General features: G+C 38.7%; 1 protein-coding gene across 7 annotated transcripts in view; it reads left to right on the top strand.

Moving 5' to 3' along the window:
* GRAMD1C (GRAM domain containing 1C) overlaps window positions 1-22,192 on the top strand; it is a 51,151-nt gene that overhangs the window by 703 nt on the left and 28,256 nt on the right. For 3 of the 7 annotated variants that reach the window (XM_030234227.2, XM_030234228.2, XM_050973133.1), the window contains exons 2-5: window positions 720-848; window positions 16,595-16,679; window positions 19,413-19,516; window positions 21,276-21,371. In XM_030234227.2, the coding sequence (XP_030090087.1) occupies window positions 720-848; window positions 16,595-16,679; window positions 19,413-19,516; window positions 21,276-21,371 (414 nt within the window). Of the gene's footprint in view, window positions 1-3; window positions 20-719; window positions 849-3,482; window positions 3,603-4,116; window positions 4,360-16,594; window positions 16,680-19,412; window positions 19,517-21,275; window positions 21,372-22,192 lie in introns of those variants that run through there. The other 4 variants (XM_009102550.4, XM_050973125.1, XM_030234229.2 and 1 more) reach the window with 4 other exon arrangements.

A 22,192-nucleotide genomic window follows, 5' to 3' on the forward strand; every position in this document is an offset into this window, starting at 1 on the left:
AGCGGTACCTCATCCGCCGGTAGTACAGGCGGGGTTACTGGTTTGGGCCCTGGGCTGGTTTCGTATCGTTTGCTGGCTGGGATGGCACAAGTGACATTCTGTGGCTCAGTTTCCCTTCATAAAGTAAAACTGACTTCCAAAGCGAAGAATATTGATAACAATGGGGAGTGCTACAGAATTAGAAAATAGTGCTGCTTGTTATCTTAATAGTATGATATGAGTCAAATTATTTGTCTCTGAAGTGTTTGTATTTATGTGCATTTTATGGTGTAACTAACAGTAAGTGTAAACACTTGATGTATCAGTAATATAATAATATATGCCAGTCCTCTGGTAAAAATGCTACACCTGTATGACCTTTCTCAAGTTCTGAAAGGTACAGGTTCCTGAGACGTGCTGCATGTTAGGCCCTGATGTCTTGTGTTAATATTATCTGAGTTCTAAGTTTCTGTGCAGCTTCAACATGCAAGATGGGGGGGCTGCACCAGAAATAAAATATTTTGATAAAAAATGTTAAATATAATTAAATATAGTGTAGTCTAGGTGGAACAAAATAAAACAAATCAAAAAGCTGTCAGTGGAAGTGTTTCCATGCCACTTACCTTGGTGAAACTACCATGTCAGGTTTCATTTAATATACAGCTGTTAAATGGACTAACCATCTTGTTTCACCTTTCTCCACCACTGCTGGATTACATACCTTACTTCTTTGTTCACAGGAAGTTCATGAAGTGGATCATGGTCTTATTAACCAGCTACTTGCTGATTCAGAGGAGACTCCTAATTCATGCTCAGAGAAAATGCAGGGTCCTGCTCAGTATAGCTGGAGTGCTGACTGGAGCTTTTGGGTAATGTGATTGAGCTCTCTGCTAACTTGGTTTTAATTTATAAATATAATACATGTCTGTTTTAATTTACATATGTGTGTATACGTACAAGCTTTATATTCCCAGTTCTCAAGTTGCTTTGTAGTCATGAATTACTAAAGTGTTCTCCACCCATGTAGTGAGGCAGGTAATTTTATCATTACTGGTTTACTGAAGTGTAAGGTGAGACTGAGAGGGGGTGAAGTTGTTTATCTGATGTCTCAGATCAAGTTAGTGACAGATCTTGTGGCTTCTGTGCCCAGCCCTTTCTCCCAGGTCCTGGCATGAACCCTTGCCAGCCAACCCATGCCAGTGTTTCTTATGCCTATAGAAATACATTTTTGATGCTTTGATGCTTTTTAAGCATAAGGGCTGAATTTTGATTCCTGGTGGTGGTTGGTGGTTCTGAATTGCATTCTTAGTCTTTGTTTTTGTCAAGTAAACATATTTGTTTTCCACAAGAGTAAATAAACTTCCTGTGTTTCCTGTAAAAATTGACTTTGTGAATAAAAAAGGCAGAAAATAAGTAATTGAATTTTTTTCCTTTCTGGGGAAATGCCTGACTGAAAGCAGAGTGGGTAATAAATAATAAGTGCTTCTTTCAGTACTTTTCTTTTGGTAGATTTTTTTTTAAGTGCCTTGAGAGAAGGTGAATGTGTATGTGTGTAGACTTGGAGTGTGTATGTTTTGCTGTTAATTTGGTGCATGGATTGTTATTGTTTGATAGGGAACGAGACCGCGTGTGCATGGAGCCACAGGCAGGGTAACAGCTGATCTTGTGGAGACATAGAATGCCAGAGCTGTGAGGAAGGTAATCTGACTCAGGTTCTGTATCAGGTGTCCTCAGTACATCTGTGTGCTTCAGCTCATAGAACATCATCTGGTCCACCGTGTCCTTCTCCTGATGAGGTCGTCACAGTGTTCATTGTGCTTAGCAGGTGAAAGATTGAGTAACTAGTGAAGGCCAGAATGAGTCTGTGCTGTGAGCAGAAGCAGGAGATCAGATTTTCCAACTCCTTGTTTATAAATCTAGCTTGTATGTTTTCATCACTCCTCTTCACAAGCAGATGTCCTAATGGTCAGGACATTTGTTTTTGCATCTCGGGCCATAGGTTAAATCCCCTCCAAATGCATGTGTACGCTTAAAAATGCAGTAGTAATCTGGAGCCAATGGAAATGGGACAGGACTAATACTAATAAAATGCCAGCAGGTCATAGACTCGTGTTGCTAGAGTGAGTTCTTGGGGTGTTAGTATTTTCTTCACTATCCCTACAAAGCCAAGGCTGATCCAGGGCTCTCCTGCCTGTGCCCAGCTGTGTGTCTGTACTTGAGTCGATAGGAAGTCATGCTGTGCAGACATTGCCACTGCCAGCTATGTTCTTGTTAGGTGGCAAATTAGATTCTGTAAGCTAATGCTCGATGGTTTGTGTACAACCACTAATGCAGGTGGTATTTTGTGCAAGGAATAAACCTGTTCAGGTCTTGGTGTTGGGTTGTTGGAAACACTGCAGTTACCAACTCTGTTTCCTTGATAGGCCTGGCGATTTAAAATAAATTTATTAGAGTATTCTATATGTCGAATGTAGATGTACTATTGGCTTTGCACTCTTAGGTTTGAGACACATGCTAAAGGCTTGAAGTTTCTTTGAACAGAGCTTTGAGCCTGCACAGCGCAGGATATTATGTGTCCTCACAGTGCCACTCTGCTTCCTGTAGTAATGTATGCCCATAACTTCAGGAGAGTGGGATCCTTCAATGTGGTGGCAGCTGCTGTGTAAGGTGTTTTTCACTATGATTAAATTATTATCTTCTGCCTGATTTATACTCCAAGACCTTAGTATGTGTTTGATGTTGGTGTTTATCTGGTTCTGCAAACATGACCCTGCAGTTAAAACAAAGTAATTGCTCAAATACTTCCCTCTTGTAAGATAATGCTGTTGCTGGAAATGTTGTAGCCTTACCATCTGTCACAGATTAGTTTTAAAAGCCTGTACCAGTCTGGTTGCAGGAAGCCACGGTGCTTATTTTCTCAGCCTCAAGGCGACTGAATTGTAAAGCAGCAAGAACCAGGAAGTCACAAATTCGAGGTGAAAATTAATTAATTCTATTTAAAATGTTATGTCATTGGCATCTCTCCTTGCACTTGACAGAAAACGTTTCAATAACTTGCATGGTTGATGATCAGCTGCTGACTATTAAACGAAATTGTTAAATCTTCCTGAATTCTGAGTCATAGTAAATGTGTAGGTGACAGCATGGAAGGCAGCCTGTTGCAGTGTGTAAAATATGTGTCACTAACACTTGACAAAGGTGATCTTAGTGTCGTGTGGCAGGTGCGGACCAGTTATGCTCGCTCCCACTCCTGAGTCACTAGAATGGAGGAATTGCTACAACAGCAGGGTTTGCCTCTGGTAGCATCCAGGGATCAGCTTTGTTGCCAGGGTTATTTGCTTGGAGAGGCTGCATGTTTCCAGCAACTTAGGTTTGCTCCAAGGGTTCATTTCTTCTGAGGGTGATGTGCTCTTGTTTTGCTGATGATAGAAACTACATGTGAATGTTAGAGCCTGACTGGTTTGACTTCAATTTTTCATGGATTGAGTGGGAGTAGGCAGTTGTGCCATGCCTCTGGAAGTCAGGCCAGGTATCATGAATGCTCAATAGGTGCTGTGAGCACATGTAATTAGCAGCAGGCTAGGGTTGGCAGCCTCTGGGACACAATCTCTCTCCTGGCTATGGTGAGTGGGGAGAAGGAAAGGGAAACCAAAAAATTATCAGGGAGGGAAGAAGATTATCCTAGTATGTGGAATTTTCCTTACCTCTTAAAAAAAAAACCACTTTGGATATCTTTACTTAATAATTTTGAGAAATAATTAGTTTTCTCTGTTACTGTAAGCAGTTCTTAAACTGACAGTATTACTGACTGCTGTTTTTGATGGTGTCATGGGATATTTTTTGGTTTTTGTTTTTGTTTTTTTTCTCCACCTGAAGGTGGACAAAGCTGGACTTCGGTAAACTCACTGGAAGAAAAAAAAAGATTGCTTACAAACTTAATCTTGGGGCTTTCTCTCTCCACTGGAAACTGTAAAGCTTTTATCTCCAGTTGATTAAATAGTCCTAGTTCTGGCAACTGTAAATATATGATTAAAGTCAAAGATGACTGGAAATTGTTATATCTGGAAGCCCTATCTCAGGATTCTGAATTCACCTTTTTATCCTTTTTTATGCCCTTCATACTGAAATATGGTTCAGTTTTATATCCTTGGAAGAAGAAACCTGTGAAAGCCTTAAGTATTTTCCTACCATAGTGAAGAAGGTAAAGGTGAATGAGCAAGCTAATGAAAAGGATCCTTGCATCAAAAGTGAGGATGTTGTGTCTGGGAACTCTAGTTTGTATTAATGAACAGTCAAAGAAAGTTCATGTGTCTCCACAGTAAGAAGAATGCCCACGGAAAAAAACCCCAAAAAAGTAAGTCCTTCCCTTGGAATGAAAAGGTAGGTGGAATGAGTGGAAATCAAATGAGCATCTCAGAAAATTGCTTGTATCTGGGAGGCTTCTTTAAGAACTTGAAAATATGAGATGTCAAGGAGGTGTTGAAAAGAAGATAATAAAAAAGGCTTAAAAAGGCAATTGATTGGAGTATAAGTTGAAAGCCAGTTTAAAGTGTTGGTCAGTGTGAAGGAGTTTGAAAATGGAAGCAAATAATTGATACAGTGAAAATAAGCCTTTTACTTTTCATATTATGAAAGCAACTAAGGTTGCACAAGATGGAGAAATTATTTTGAATTTTTACACACATGGATCTGGTTTCTACAAGAAAGAACTAGTCTGTGAGTATGTGACAATATGTGTGGCAAGAATACAATAAGCATATATAACTCAAACCTGCACAAGGAGGGATGCAGATATATATCACAATTTGGAAGATAACTTATTGAGGCACAGATACAAATTTAGGCACTTTGGGCCCCAAGACTGGTAGGATTAAATGAAATATTTCTTGTATCTGTAGTTGTTTGAATCCTCCTTCCACCTTTCTCTGAAGACTCACACCACTCTTGGAATGGCTTACTGGGCTGGTTGAAGTGGTAATTGTTTTGGGGGCTAATATTTGAGGCCTCGTGACAGTAGCTCTCTCTTATGTTGTATACTTGGTATGTTTCTTCTTATCTGTGCCTCTAAATGTTTGGGTTGTGGAGGAGATGCATCAATTCTCTTGATATTGGAGGAGGATTTTTGGCCTCCTTTTTATTTGCTGGTATGAAGCAGTCTGCTAAGGACAATGAGAATTGGTTAAATTAATTGCTATAGGTCTACAAAGGGATTAAAAGCCTTTAAGCACATTAATGCTGCATTTTGGTGTTTTGTTAGTTGGGCTTTTGTTTATTTTGTTTGGTTTTTTAAAATGCCCTAGCTTTAGTACAAATAGCTTTTGCTGTAGTTGTAGGACTGGCATGTTACTTGTTTACCTGCCTGGAATCTCCAGAAACAGGTACCTTTTTTCAGCCCTGTGATAACCCTAATTATACAGCAGCAGTTTTTTAACCTGGTAGGAAGACAGACTGCAGTTCTAACCAACCCTTGAACATGGGTGATTAGGCTAAAGGGGTTTTCTCCCTTCTTTTTGTGCTGGGAATGTCTTTAGGGCTGTTGATGCAGCTCCAGACTGAGCACTGAGGTAGATCTGCTAGTTGCAATAAAATTTCGACCAGTTCTAAGCAAAGGCTTCCAGTGGTGCCCTGTCAAAATAAGCTTTTGCCAGCTGCAGCAGTAGGTAGCATAAATTATTACTATACACATATAAATTAGTCTAGAACCTGAAGATTAAGTATAAAAGGTCAGAAAGAAATACACCACAAAAATCTGAATTATTTTATTTTTTTCTAGCCATTGGGAGAAAAACCATTAGAAAGGCAACATGGCTCAGGCAATCTGCATGGAGTTGGAATAGTGATATCCTTTTAAAAAAGGGAAGTCCCTAATGGAGAATGAAAACTTTAAAAGTCAATTCCAGGAGATGGAAAAAAGATTTTTTTATATTTTATTTTTAGCCTTAGTTGTTCGTTTACAGCTTGTATTTCTGCAAACAGGTAGTGGGGGTAGCACTGTCTTTTTCAGGTCTGCTACTGGTGAACCACGGGTATATAAGGAGATGAAAGAAGACAGGTAGATAAAACTGCAATATATGATTGTTTTGTGGTATATGAAGTTATTAGCAGCAGCCAGGAGAACTTTTGGGGCAATGGCTTGGTGAGTGCCACTTTCCATAGAATTTCAAGTGCGGCAGGGCTGCTGGCAGGCTTAATGAGATGACCAGAGTAATTTATAGCAAAGCAGTTTATGTAATTGGCCACAGTCACTCCTGCATCTATGTGTTGTTGTGGTTTAATATGCTCCTTCAGGTATTCACTGTAGTCCTGATTGAAAGCATTTATGTCTCCTTGTATGAGTTGCTAAAAACTAAATGGACCAAGGGGAATTACTACCATGGTGATTGTTTCCTTCACGATTTCGTTTTCTGATCCTTGTTTGGGCACTGTTACTAAACTTAAATATACATCAGAGATGCAGTTACAGAGAGACAGATTTTACTGCAGGAAAAGGAGGGAAATGTTCAGCTGAAGGGTGCTGTTCATTTGCTTCTGAATTTGGTTACTTTGGCATCAAATAATCTTGGTGGGACTCTGTTGCAGGTAAGGAAGATGAGTTGAGAACTTATGTCTTGTAGTTTCTTTATTGTATAAGGCATTTTTCATCACCCTGAAAACATCTGGATTTTCCCTGTGTCTGTTAAATGGATCAAATAAGTCTAAAGACAGGCAATTTCTTTGCATTACTTGGGCAGCCTGCAGTGAAAGATCAGGTGAAAAAACAGATATTCTTAACCAATAACATTAGCCAATAACTTGTTTCATACATGTACCATAAAAACAAAGTGAGTCAGATGAAACTGTTGTTCAGAAAGGAATGTATTTTGTTATCCAAAAGGAAATAATCTTGATTAGGCTTTTAATTGCTATTGCATCATAGTACTTAGTACACTGTTGAAACCTGGACAACATAGTTACAAGACTCAGAATTAGCCTGAGGAGTGGACAGATTGACTTGAGCTAAAGGGTAACTTTGTGCTGGAGGATGACAAACTCACTTTAAGTACAATTGAGTGTTAAGGTAGTGCAGAGTTCATCCAAACACGCTTGGTTGGTTTGTATTAAGTTTGTTTTAGAAGTTGGTGTATCACAGGACTTTGTAGTTATATTTTGATTTACCCTTTTCCTTTTTGTTAAATTTTCATGGGGTAGACAAAATTACTAAAATAGAACAAAAAGAATGCTTGAATGCTGCATTTATGAAGTCAAGAAAGTAGATAGAGATCCACAATTTTCCCCTAAAAGAGAAGGAGTTTGGCAGTTAATAACCCTGTGAACTTGACTTGTGCTAGTTCTGGGGAGGCAACATGAGATGTGGTATCTGGTCAGGGGTATTATAGGACTAGTTTTACTACCAGGTTCAAAAATGTTATTTCCAGCAAGGGAGGTGTTGATGAGGATGCTGAATAAATCTGAGATTGGGACACCTTGGCTCTTAAAAGTAGTTTAATTTCTAATTCAGAACTGAGGAAGATGTTTGTCCATGGAAGTGTCCAAAGCTCTTGAACTTTTTACTTAATTTTCATATTTAAAGTCTAAGTGTTTCATCCAAACTCAGAGGTGCTTGGTGGCAGTCATATAAATAATTATATTTGGACCTGAAATAATCAGACTCATTGCTAATTGCAAACGTCCACATTCAGGTGTTCAATCAGCTGCAGATAGTGTTATCTTATAAACAGGAAATGCACTCAAAACAGTCTATGCTAATGCTATTTTTGAGAACTGAGTCACACTGGTACCCAGGCTCTGGTAAGGCCTTTCTGAGATCACTTTGAATCCTCTCACTGGCTTTCTGATGGAAATAAATTGCCAGTAAATATTCTTCTATATGGATATACTTCCCAGTATTTTGCTGCTCTTTCAGAACAAGAAGATTCCCCATGATATATCCTGTCTTTGCTTTGGGAAAGCAGAAGAGTTACCTTGTTTTTCTGGTGAAACCAGTTCCTGCTATTTACATATGTAGCTGATCTTGCCAGCAGAACTGCAGGTCCTCCAAAGCCACCACCCAGCTAGGTGCACAGAGACAGCTACTTTACCCTAGCCAGCAGCCGGGGCTGCAAAATGACTGTAAATACAGCCTCTTTTTGTTCCATTATCTTCTCGTTTTAGACATTCAGATTGAAATCCAATTGATTACAAGGCCTTGACATGCATTTTTCTGTTCCTTCTGTCAGTTTCCTCAGTAGGGCTGTGCTGGGAGAGGGCTCTCTCTTTGCTCCTGACTCCATATAGTTAGTTGTGGAAATGTAGCAGACAGGTAAGGCAGGTGGAAAGGGAGAGCCAGTGTAAAGAAAGCAGAATAGGTGCATGGCTGCTGTTCCCCTCTCAGAGCAGGCAGAGATCTGCTGGGCATGCAGAACCCTGGATCCCTTGCCTGAAAGTTCTTATGAAGAGCTGAGCTCTGGGTGGCTGGTAATGTATACATTTTGGGGAATTTGGGTGTGCATGAAGGATGCCCTGATGTCCTGAGCTCTTGCTCTGAACCTCAGCCTGACTTAAAACAGGAGACAGTGGCTGATTTTTGTGTGAGAGTAGATTTGTCTCCATGCTGAGCTGCCAGGTACAGATGTACTCTTCAGACTGGTTCATGGATTGTAGCCTTCAGGGATGCAGAGAGGAGAGGTGCCAGGCATTAAGTGCTTCTTTCCAAGCTGATGTTTCCCTGGTGATAGTACTTTTCCTCTGCTATTCCCTTTTGGGACTTCTGTGAACTTGAAGTGATCTATGCTACTGCAGTCTGCTTCCCAAAATCAGTTGGTGATGGTAGTTTTAGATTGGAGCTGGGCAATTCTTAAATGTCACTCCTGCATAAGTTTTCTTTGCCCAGTTGCTGCAGTATTTGTGTGCCTGTTCTGCAAGGCTGGGGTGTTCCAGCCTGTTTTCCAAACCAGCATGCAAACAGAGGCTGGCAGAACACTAGCTAGCACTGCTGGAAGGTGGCCAGCACCAGCTCTGAGCAAGTGGGTGAGAGAGGGGGGAGCTGTAGAGGCTTTGGCCAGAGATTTGTATGGTTTGGAACAGGCTGCAGGGAGCTAGGGGAAGATGTGTAGGGCGTGTGTGTCTTCTGACTTTACATGAGCTTCATGCCTCAGTCAGTTTTATTCTGAAATGGAACATATGCTTTGTTCTGCACTGTATGTGGCAAGCTTGAGATTTTTATCTCCAAATCAGAGTTGTTATGAAAGTACATTGGCCTCACTGTTAAAATGCTTTAAAACACATGCTTTCAGAAGAAAAACTACTGAATACTACAAAACCATTGCATCAGAATAAGCAGAGGATATTCTCAATCCAAGCTATTGTTTTTCAGGAAAAAATATATAGTACTAGTGATGCCAGGAGGCTTTCTTATAATTGATAAGAAAATTATCAGTTTCCCAAGCTCCTTCAGCTAAACCCTATTTCAGTGAAATGGGAAAATGAGCTAATTTTGGTGTGACCTTGAAAGAGAAATCTGTGAGAGTTCCTCACATGTTCTAAACTGAAATACTCTGTTACAAAATTCTTCCCAGTCTGTTCTACTGTTTTGGTTTGTTGGGTGTTTTGGTTTTTTCCTTTTTTTTAAGAACATGAAAAATGTAATCTCTAATTGGTTATGCAACTCAGAGTTCTCTGAAGAAATACCTTTATATTTTCAACTCTAAATATTTTAATTTTCTTCTTGGGAAGGATGCCAGATTTTAAAATTCTTCACAAAAATGTTACCTTTGTTATAATTATATAATCTGATGTTAGCAGCATAGTATTTCATAGGATGTTAAATTTTCCTGTCTGTCAAAATCATAATTGTAACAACTTTGGTTGTGGATTTTCTAGGCCGTTTTTCAAGCCATGCTCCACTGTGTTTTGATATTCATACTCATATAGGTGAAGCTCAAGCATGAGACTTCATTCCTGCTCTTGGAAGAACATTGTGACTGGTGAGGTGTGGGAAATGACCAGGCCTTCTGGTGATCAGTATTCCAGCTCAGCCAAGTTCATTTTCTACATGGGGAAACACTTGTGATCAGTTCTCCCTGGTCAGTAGCTGCCCAGAACTGCTTTTCAGGAAAACAAGCTTTCACCATGTGCCAGGTCAATGCTGGCTTGGTGAGACTGATGTCCATCTCACTTGGTGAGAGCTGGGCTACTCCTGTGGGACACAATGCTTTGATGTGCTGTTCCCAGTCTACAAAATAAATGGAAATAGTCTTCCTTTCAGAAATACCTCATTCAGTCGCTTTCTTGACACTGGGTGTCAAATGTTTTCTGAGTGGGCGTCTGGTATTTTAGCAGCTCTCCATAATAGTGAATTAAAAAACAGTTCTGAGGAGTTTCTTTCTATGTGGATTTTCGGAAGCTCCTGGTGTTAGTGGTGCCTATGTGAGAACTAGTTAATAGTAACACTCATTTTGGGAGATCTAGGGACTCTGTCTTTAGCCTTGTTTATGGGGTCTCATAGGCTTAAAAAAACAAAACTACCACCCCTCACTCCCCTGTTGACCCCAACTTTCCCCACCCCCAACCAAACTAACCCCTGGAAGATACAGTAGCTGGAGCATTTGCCAGTGACCTGTATTTTAATATCTCTTTCTTTAAATTATACATTCTGTATTTCCAACAGAAGAAAGACATACTTTCACCAAAGTTCTTCTGGGTGCCACTGAAGGAGAACACTCTTGTTTTTCTGCTCAATCACTAAGAAATGTTAGAGTTCCTTTCTCTTTCAGCTTCCACAAAGAAGAGGGGGGCTGGGCCACAGGAATGGGGCATAATGCATAATGGCAGCCCTGTGCTGCCATTGGCCCTATGCTTATGAGACTCCCCTCTCCACAGGTAAGGGTGAAGGAAAAAAAACATGTAATGAATATAAGGAAAATAGCTGTAGCTCCCTAAACATTTCCCCCTCCCACTGTGACTAGGAGCTTGTTCGCATTTCTTTGAGAGCGTGGGAACTTTTGGAAAGCAGGCTCCTAAGGAATACAATGGCTGAGCAAACCCTGGCAACAGTTGCTTTGTTTCCTTTTTTTTTTATTTGGTTGATAGATCATGAGAGGTATATCAGTTAAATACAACTGTGTGGATAAGCAGATGTAATCAAATATCTCCTTATTAAAAAAAAAACCCAACAACCAAAAACTCCCAAACACACACAACACTCCTCCCAAAACCAACAAAAGTGAACCAAAGGGCACAGTATAGTGTGTGCAGCACAGTAAGTCACCCTAAGTAATGTCATGGTCCTGTGAGTAGTATTTTCCCCATGCAAAAGAAATGCTTTTGTCCTTCAAGAGAGAAAACGTAAGTCACTGCTAGTAAAGCTTTTGAGTACTCAAAGATTGAAAATTGTTCCTATACAGATTTTTTTGAGATTTTTGTTAAGAAGTGCTTAGTGAAAATAGATCACTGTAACAGAATGGATCTGGACTGTTTGTGTGACAAGGTGAACTGAAGAAGTCTGACACTTCCAATGTACAGCCTAGTGCTTGGTGTCAGGAGAAGTGGGAAAGTGTGCCCTGTAACTGCAAAAAGATAAGGCAGACTGGTAGTCATGTGGATGTGAGCTTTCACTGTGATTCTGTGCCTAAAAGCAATCTATGATTCAGATTTATGTTTGTGGTAATTCCTGCAATGCTATATCTAGCTTTCAAGAAGGACACTGAAAATGAGAGGATTCAGAAAAGCCAGAAGAATAAGTCTGAAAAAGAACAATCTTTTTGCTGATAGGCTTGAGAAGCTTAATTCCTACCTCAGAAGGAGATATGGAGTAACTTGCTTACAATCCAAAAATAATTCACAAAGAAAAGATAAAGTTAACCAAATATACTAGCAGAAGAACTATCCATAGGTAGGATGGATTTTTCTATCCAGAGTAACTTTTAATTTAAAAAGGTAAAATATATATTTTATTTTTTTCCAAAGAGAAATTTGGTCATTGCAGCTCTACTTTTAAAGCCAGAGAGCTGCGGCTAGTATATAATAGATTAGATTGGATGAATAATGAACTTTTGTGGACTAAAGAAATGGCTGCAGTGGGATCAACATTTCTGTGATGGAAAGGCTTGTCAGACCTGGCACCTTTTACAGGTGAGAGATCATCTCAGTGTGCCATAGGAAGTGTTCCTGTGTTAATAAGGGAGTCTTCCTGAATCTGTCTTGGAGTATGTGAAGTCTCATGTTTGTCTGCCTTACACTGTTAACAGCCCTGAACAAAAGCCTCATTTAACTTGGTTCTCATCTCCGCTAGTGAGGCTTTAATCTCACTGAAAGTGGGATCTTAGTATGTTTTGTTTAGGTTCTTTCTGGGTTTTTTGGGTTGGTATTTTTCTCTACTTTTACTTCCATATTTTTCCCTAATCAGGTAAGTTTAAAGAACATTTGCAGTATAGAGGAATCTTGTACAAAATCCAGACTTCTCTCTGACTGGGTGTTGTTATTCTGGAGGCTGTGGTTTTTTTTTTCTTTCTCCTGATGCTAGAAGGGTTTTATATGAATTTGAATAGGGAAGAAATTGTTATTCAGTAGAAACAAAACAGCTTTTGCCAGAATACTTAATGTTTGTTTTAATATGCTAATGTAAGGTTAAAATGTACTTTTATCCTAACCTTACTAATACCTCTAAAATTGTCTTTGACCATGTCTAGAAACTTCATAGGAAAGTACAGGTCTTTGGGGAATAGTCGGGTGATCTTTTATTTGGGGTTTAGAGTTAGTGGCTTGGATTTAAATGTTGTTAGAGGAGCAAAGCTTTAAGTTCCATGTGCCATATTTTGATGGTTAAGTGAGGCTTCTGAGCATAAAAGAAATGGTAGTTTGGGTAGCTTGCTTATAGGCTTGTTTGATTCTGGGACCCTGAGCCTGTGGTGGTAACTGATACTGAGACTGAAGCTCAGTGGGAGGCATCTCTTGAAACTAGATATGAGTTATTACCCTACTGATAAGTTCAACTTACCTGTACTCTCAGCTGTTGAATTCATAGCTGCATGTCACAACTGTAGAATGCAAATCGTCAGATTACCTGGGTTTTATGGTGTCTCAAAACAAAGGGAAAGCACTAACAAAACAAATGCAGAATTTTTGCTGTCATTAGTGATTGTTAAAAAATGTGCACACCATTCTGCTGAAATTGATTGCTTATTTGCATGCTTAGTGATATCTGCAGTCAAATACTTTCCTAATGATTAGGATTTTTGCTGTATTCCTGGGAGAAGTTGTTGCTTAATTTTCCTCTGCAGTTTGCTAAATGGCTCAAATTGTTTGCAGTGGCTACACTTTAAAGATGTAATTGTGAAGGGAATCTGTTTTTTTTAACAGGCTTCTATCCTATAAGTAACTCAGCTTTGTTCTATTTAAGTTTACATAATTTTTTTCTGGACCATGACTTTATATAGTTGAACCATCCATTTCCAAACAAGGTATGAGAATCATTTGGTTATGTGTATCCAATATCTGGCTCTTACATAACTGTCTTCTGTAAAACTTTCTGGTTGTCACTGAAAATGATTTTCTGTTTATGCTATTTTACAGGTTTCTGGTATATTTTGTGGCTTCAGATAAAAAATGCTAATAAGTTGTTGGCTGCACTTAATAATTTCCTTAGTGATTAAATATAGCATAACATAAATGCCTAAGATTATCCTCAGGCCAAGTGTTTGCCTGATGGTTTATAATTAAACTTAGAAATGTGTGTGTATTAAAAACAAATTGCTGTTTTCATCTTGTGAGTGCCATGCTCCAACTTGTTTTATGTCTTTCCTCTTTTTATATTTGGTGCTAGATTTTGTAACTCAGAGATGGCAACCTGCTTCAAATGCTGTCACATGTTGGACATTATAGTAGAGATTAGGAGAGATGCTGTATTCATAGAAATGTCTTGTTTTCTTCACTTTAGGGAAGTTGAAATTGCTATTAATGTTAAAATTGCCCCTCTTGTTTCCCAAGTCTGTTGAGGGATCTCTTCTCAATCACCAAGCCACCTACTGAGTAGTTAAAAAGTACATATTTAAGTGAGCTAGTTTTCATGCAAAGTAGGGAAAAGATAAGGTTCAAAAGTTTCAATGTGCTCACATTTTTCTGCTGATTAGATAAGGATTCGGAGCAGATTCTGTGTCCAAAGAGCTCAGTAGAAATCTACGATTAATAAGGTTTTCTTAGAGTCCAGTCACTCATGACAACACTTCTAAATGCCAGCAAGGGTTTCTAAGACAAGCTGTAGTAAGTTTTATGCTCTAGAAAAATTTCAGTTCTAAGTAAAACTCAGTATCCTGAGTCTGGATTCTTGGAGCTGTTGAACTGGCTGATTCAGGCACTAATATAAATATGTCTGTGACACTGTGATGCCCCTTTTCTTTGATTCCTTTTGTCTTATAACCACAAAGATGCTGAACTTCAGTGTAGCTCTTATCTCTTGTATACATCATGTTTGAGAAACTACATTTCTCTTTAAAAGCATTGTTTCCTAAATCATGATTTCACAAATTGTGACTTTAATTTTCCTCTCATGGCAAACCAATTCTTTTATTCCCTGTAAGCTGGCATTGGCAATACACACCCCCCAGACTTCAGTCAGCTGAGTTAGGACTGTGTGTAAACCATAGGGTCTCTGGAACTACAGGTGGAAACTTGACAGGTGTGAGTTAATTTTTATTTTTTCCCTATGTCTCTTTTCAGAGCAATTGCAAAGAACAAGATTTCTTCAAAGCAGTGCAGATATTGGATGCCTTTTTTTGATGCTCAGTTAAAAGTGTGCATTTCAAGGCTGGATGTTGCAAGCCAAGATACCATAGCCCACCTACTTCTGCAGATTATGTGCTTTCCAAGAATGTTGTTTTTATAATCACAGAAATAACTGAAATATAACTGGAGGCATTACAGTTTAGAGGAGACATGTCTAACATGTTCCTCTTTAGCTACACCCAAACCTTTCATGTTTACTTTTCTCAAAAGGGGAGGGTGTCTGTATTTTTTGTCTCCATCCCATGCTGCCTTTTTGAATTACAATGCTCAGAATATCAATGGAGAGCAAATATGTACTCAGAGGTCAAACATATAGGCTTTTTTTTATTCATGGTAGTAGAAGGTAAATTGACTTAATTTTTAAAAGCTGATCTGTGTCAGAGCAACTTTGCTCTCTTGCGTATTACATGCACTTGACTTTGAGGTTGCACTTGAATTTGTGCTTCCTGTGGCCTAAGAGCTCAATTCTCAAGTATAAGATGCCAGACAATGACAATTGTAAGATCTAAATGTAGGGTGGTGTTCAGGGAACTTTTGAGCTGCAAGAAGCAGGAATGTCCAAAGAGAAAGAGAGCAAAATGTGGGAATCTTGAGGAGGTGGGAGCACTGTATTTTTTCTGGTTTTTTAAAAGGCCATCAAGCTGAAGAAAAATCTGTTTTTGTCCTGGGGTTTTTTGGACAAGCACATACATAGTGGAAGAGTAGTGGCCAACTGACATGCTGCAGGAGTGTGTCAAAAGTAAGGTCATACAGTCAAAAGTGGTTCTTTGCCTCCTTTCTTCCTTCTTCCCCCATCCTAAATATAAATAGCAACTAATCTTATGGTGGAGATGGGTTTAATGGTGAATGTCAAGTTTTGGTGTAATACAGGTGCTCAAAAAGAGAATAGCATCTATGTGCTTTATATCTTTAGAAATGTTTAAAAAAAGTGTGAAAGAGGCTTTTGTAGTATAATTATACCTGGTTCTAGGAACACTTAAAAGTGATTTCTTCCTGTAATAGTTTTAGTTCAGCTGAGTCATGGCCTTATACCTCATTTAGTTAAGACTGCCTCTAAAATAAGTGACCAATATCTGTTAAGAAAAAAAAACTGATCCTCTTACAACTGAAAATGAATAGTAGGACTTCTCTGCAGAATATTTTCTGGAGAATGTGCTGTGCTGAGTGGGCACATTTGTTTATAGGAGTAAGGAGGTAAAGTCCATTGAGATAGTCCTCTCTGCTATGAGTTTACTGCAATTTGAATCTTAAGAAAATCATAGACAGTGATATCTTTAAAATGGGGTGAACTGTAGAACATGACAGAAAATCAAGAAGTGATGGTGGTGCTGCTATTCATTCTTACTGGAGGAAACTATTACCTTTGTTCTTACAGGTCTAGTTACAGCAACTGTTGAAAAATCCAGTGCATTGTAGTATTCCTGAAGTGGTACTCCAAGTAGACATCGATGTTCTCTGTTGGGTCCTTTTGTTCTATTTGCCTCCATGAGGGCTTGATTTTTTTCTGTCACCTCTGTGTTATGGCCTTGCTGCCTTTTTACTTAGTCTGTGCTAGAGTATTTAGTCCCAGAAGAGCTCTCATCCTCTTATGGGTGGAGCAGGTTGCTATCATAGCACTGTAATGCCTTGTGACTGGCATCTGGCCTGATACAGGGAATAGTTTGGCCTATGCCAAATAAATACTCTTACATAAGTAAGCATAAAGTTACAGTGATGATCACATTTAGATACCACCTATTCTTTATTGCTCTTCTGAGGTTCATTTGTTCTTCAAGATAAAATTACATATCCAGTATGAAGACAGTTGATGGCTGAAAATAAATCTGTTTGCATAACCTTTTACTGTTCTTTGTTGCAGCTCTCAAGTTCCACATACAAATATAGGAGTGAGGAATTCAAGAGACAGTTTTCTCATCTGCCAGACTCAGAGAGACTTATAGTAGGTAAGAAGTAATTACAGCAAAAGTCCTTGTCTTCTGTTTGGTGACTTCAGATTGCAGACGTGTCAAAGCATTTTGGGTTTTTTATGGCAAATTCTGACTACAGGTGATAACTCCCTATTCTCCTGTCTTTGATCTAGCATGAAATGCCTTCAAGGAAAGCCAGGTCCATACTCCTCTCTTCTACTGCCTGCTTTGTGGGAAAAAAAAGGGATGTTGCTTCTGAGATCCTGTTAATTAGGTAGATCATCTTTAGAAAAAGCTTTCCCCTTGTTCCCTGGAACTAATACCCTTGCCCAAGGCACCTTGAATAATGTGACTCCTGGGACAGAGTGACACGTGGGTGGTTGTAATTTAAAAGACTATTTTTCAGATGAATGGGAGAGGAAAGAAGCAGATGTCAGGGAATATCAAACTATGATGCATAACTTTTCTCAGCACTGAAATATTCCTTTTCCAGCTATGTTTCAGCTCTGCTGCAGAATCCAAAGATGGCAACCCTACCTCCTTTGCATAGTGATGCACCTTATTCCCTTCTTTATCACCTGCCTGTGTTGTATTTATGTAACAAATACACTGTATATTTTCTTACAAAAGTGGCATTGTGACTGTTCCAAGTTCATCTCTCATTTTATGAACTTTTAAGGAAGTGAATATTGAGAGGCTGTTTAGTGTATGCTTGGAGTATGCAAGCAACAGCTCTGAAGCTCTTAAATCCCTGTGTCTTTTTCCAGCCTCAAGAGGCAGTTATCCTCTGAAACACCTTATGCATTTCTAAAATACTTCAGTAGGGATGTAAAACAGAAGGAAAGGGTATTACTTCAAAGCATTGTTTTGATGTTTCTCCTTCTACTGCATTGATGCAGGAAGCCGTGGAGCAAACTCTGAAGCACAGTTTCAAAGAGACTGCATAGGATTTAGAGAGATTTAGTAATGGGTTAATCTCAATCTGTTCCATAAGAAGCAAAGCCAGTACTTTCATAAAAATTTCTTTTACTCCATAAAAAGCAGTGTTTCCTTGAAAGGACTTTTTGCATCCTCTAAGCAAGGAGCTCTTCCTTTGCTTGGTGTAGAGAAACTTGGTACAGGCTTTACAGTGCTCCAAGAAGCCATTGCTTGCTGCTGTTCATTAAAAGAATTGTTACTGCTTTTCTTTTTAAATCAGCTGTTAAAAATAAGCAACTATTCCGCTGTAATGAGCACTGTATATAAATATTATATAAAATAATATTTTCTTAAAATGAAAGGAATTACTTAGACTGTCTAAATGGGAGCTTAAAGGAGTGCTATTATAATCTGCCTGAAAATGTTGTTTTCAAGCAAAATATTAAGTTACTGGTTCTGAAAACTTAAAAGGAGAAATGCTAATCTGTTCCATTTGTTTTGATAGTCTCTTTTGTGTAGGTAGGTCAGAGTGGGATTTCTCATCAGTTGCCCAATGATGACCTTTGTAGGTCTGAATCCCTCTCCTAAAAACCACAGAAGTCAGATGCAAGCTTCTTAGTAATGCTCTCCTCAAGTCCTTGACTTCAAACTCCTGTCGCCTTCCTCTGTCAGCATTTTGGTATCCGACAGTTCTCAAACATGCACTTAGTTCTTTACATTTAAGCTTCTGTAGTTCTATTTGTGGTTACATCTCCAAGGGCTTGTATACTTGCCCCATTCTTGTTACAAGGAAATTTATTTGATTAGTTGAGGAGGAAAACGCTAGAGAATTTTAAGAATCATAATAAAAGCTTCTGTAAGTGCCGATTTAGCTTGAAGTTAGGATGTTGGGGACTCCTGAACTTCTTGATATTCGAACAAGAACTGTATTTATTATGTTCTTGTAGTACACAAAATCAAAACTGTGGCTCAGACAATACCAGGTATAAAGCTATTAGATACCTCTAAGGGTAAAATCACTGATATATATATTGCATCAATACATACATTCTGCATATTTTGTGTATGTTAGGTAGCCTTCTTTAGGTTGGACCTCCCCAAAGAGGTCCATCTTAATTATCTAGCAGCAGTTCTTCTGAAAATTTCTTTTGTTTGAATCTTCAGGCTCTGAAACTGGGAAAGCTCTGAGATTTTTAAGAAGTGCAACTAAATCCTCTGCTCTAGTTCTTAATTAGCAGGTATCTGATGATGGGTAATTACATTGTAGATGAAATCTATTTCTCAATAGGGGTGTTTCAGTCAGAGACAGAATCATAAAAATGATAGTCAACTTCAGGAAGTATCCCCTGCCTCAAGAACTGGATAGCTTCAATCTGCCTGTTAGTGTCTCACTCTGCAGATAGTTTTAGCTAGTGACAGGATCTGTTTAGTAGAAAACTATTATCTTGCTGCAACATATGAACTACTGTTATGTTGACAGTATAATGTTGTACTATAAAATGTTTGTGTATTCTGTTGTTTAGATGCTTTGAAGTTTGACTAATGAATACTTCTCCCATGTACTTCTGGTCTTGCCTGATGCCTCTTCTCTGAAAAACTAAGATAGTGCACAGGGGTTGACAGATGGAATGCTGTCCTCACATGGATGTACCATCAACTCTGGCTTTGGGCTGTTCCTAGAGCAATGGTCTGGATGCAGGCCAGTACTAGTCTGCCTTTGTAGATTTCTTAAAAGTGAAAGAAATGGCTTTTTACTGTATTTTAATATCCCATTTCATTTTACTTAACAGGTTTGGGTCAGCTGTGCTGCAGTCAGTGGGTGAGTAATTTGCTCTTGTTCTCTGTACACAGATTACGCCTGTGCGCTCCAGAAGGACATCCTGCTGCAAGGACGCTTGTATCTCTCTGAAAACTGGCTCTGCTTCCACAGCAACATTTTCCGATGGGAGACCACAGTAAGATTTCTTAGCTCACTTGAATCTCACCTTTTCCATGTCCTATCCTATCTGGATATAGAGTCTCTCAGATCTCATTCTGTCAATCTCATAAGAGTAATTCTGGGCTGTGAAGAAAGAGCCTGCGTCCCTGAGTGGAAATTCAAATCCATTATGTAAAATAAGAGTAGCAGTGGAGGCATCTGAATGCTGAAGTAAGCCTGTTCAGTCTGTTATTCAACATAAGAAGTTTAGGAATTATGCTAAAGCTGACTATTTACAGTTCTGTAATGACAATTTGCTTTTCCTTACCATGCAAAATTGTCCTCTGGAATGTAACATATAACCTCCTACTGTAAGTCCTGGGGCATGACATGGTATGTGATGTTGCCCTATTCAAGAACTCTCCAGCATTAAACCTTACTTGAGATAGCCTTACATGTAAAGATCAGCATCTAAGAATAGCTGAAGGGAATTGATAAATGACTTTTGCAAGTTCTCATATTGTGGTCTGTGGCTTTTGAACAGTACAAGCAAAGGTAGGCATTTGTGATATGTTGGCTCTTTATTTCTGTCAGATTAGGTTAATGAGTTTAAATTTCTTCGTTCTGATGCAGTTGTTGCATCTGCTGTAGAACTTGCATGAAGCAGTGAATAAGAAAAGGAAGATAACCTAGCAAACAGAGGATAGACATGTCAAAATGTTCTGTGAATTATGAGACTGCTCATAACTTAAGTTACTATCTCGCATTTGAGTGCTCCAAAATACACAGGACAAACAACAAATAGCTTGTGTATTTAAGCCCGTAGGGGCTGTAGAAATACTTAACTGAAAACCAAGCTTAATTTCATCAGATGGATTTGATGATTAAATGTCTTATTTTAGATGTGAAATTAATTAAAAAATAAACCCATTGGAATTATACCCTTGAATGTATAAACTGTTTAAAGACTGATTGGGGCTTTTTTTAATCCAAAACAGCATGCATCCTGGTAGCCTGTTTCTGCCTGTCTAGTAGGGTGATATCTTCAGCAATACCTTTAGGCAATCTGAGCTCATCAGCTACAATGGTACAGCCAAGTTTGGGACCTCATTAGCAGGCTGTATTGTTGTAAGGAGAGAGGGAGTAAGGGGAGAACTTCCTGCTTACACAGGAATAAACAAGTTAGAGATGTATGTTCTTCCTTTCTCTATGCTGAATGGCAGCGCAGCCTTATATTCAAGAGAAGGGAGGCAGGCTGGAAGGAAATGGCTTCTTGCAGCCAATCAGACCATGTTCTTCTAAACAGAAATATTTCAACTACTAATATACAAGTCAAATGTGCCTAGGCAGGAAGAATTTCTTGCAGTGGCTAGACTGCAAATAAAATTTTGAAAGTTGACTATATTGTAAACATCTGTGAGATAGTCTGTTACCTGATCTCTCTCATCTATGGCCTGCTTTATGTCTAGCATTCTGATTGGGATTGACTTTCAGATCTGCGATTTGTGTTTGGTTGGGATTGTGGCTGGAGGAGTGGAAGAAAAGCAGAAAGAATCACTTATTTCCCTAGTCCTAGTGTGAAAGAAGAGGAAATTACTCTTAAGTCACCTCAGCTTCTCATTTGAAATGCTTGCTGTTAAAGCAGCAAGTGGAGACAGTAATTGCCTTTGTGATCTCATCTGAATTGCATCCCAGGGTTTGGGGTTAGTTTGAGTTCTTCTTGCATGTTCTATAACTTCTAACTTTTTAGTCATAGGTTATTTTTACTATGTCTTATTTAATGTGTTTCTGCTTAGATTTCTATTGCTTTGAAGGATATAACTTTGATGACAAAGGAGAAGACTGCTCGTCTCATTCCAAATGCCATACAAATAGCAACAAAAGGAGAGAAGGTAAAAATCTGGTTTTAAATTTATTCTTGCTAAATTATAGAGTCCTGATCACAGCACTTGTTCTAGTCTATATTTGCATAAGTACTTCTCTGTCAAATGTTTAAATGTGGTTGGGATTAGAAGGCAGACTTAGGTTTGCTTGATAATTCACCTCCACTTTGACTGCAAAATCCTTTACTGGGGTTGATACAGTAACCAGAAAGTAAAAGTTTGTGTCACTTGTTCAAAGGAAAACTAATTCAAAGCATGAATTCAGAATGTGTGTTCTTCATACTGGAAAAATATCCAAGTCACTGGATTTCAGGTACTCCTTGAAGAAAACTACTGAAAACAAAAGGACTGTGATGTCATGGGTTTTGAGTAATGGAGAAATTTACCCCAGAACATGTGCTGGGAAATGAAGTTTTTGAGTGTGTATTTGAAAAACTGAAAAGCATGATGCAGTGTCTTATGTGTAATACGCTTTGTGATTAGTTCTTCTATAAATGCCTTGAAAATAATAATTCTTGGCAAAGAACAGAGCTTTCCACAGTGAACCTGGAGCTGTTCTTTGGAAACAACTGTGATTCATCTTATTTGGCTGTTCCTTCTCAATTCATCCAGTATTAACTTTCATTGACAAGGAAGATAGACCTCTTTGCTAAAAAAACCCCAACTTTCCAATGGGAAAGATTTTAATACTTGAAATTATGCACATAATTTGATCTCCTATTTTAATTATTTTAATTTCACATCATCTTGTGTGAAAATGTTAGTAAAAGGCTTATGCAGCAGAAGAATTGAAATACCTGTGGCCTGTAAGAAACAGGCATATGTTTCTG

This window comes from Serinus canaria, chromosome 1 (assembly GCF_022539315.1).
Source record: "Serinus canaria isolate serCan28SL12 chromosome 1, serCan2020, whole genome shotgun sequence".
NCBI classification, from domain to species: domain Eukaryota; kingdom Metazoa; phylum Chordata; class Aves; order Passeriformes; family Fringillidae; genus Serinus; species Serinus canaria.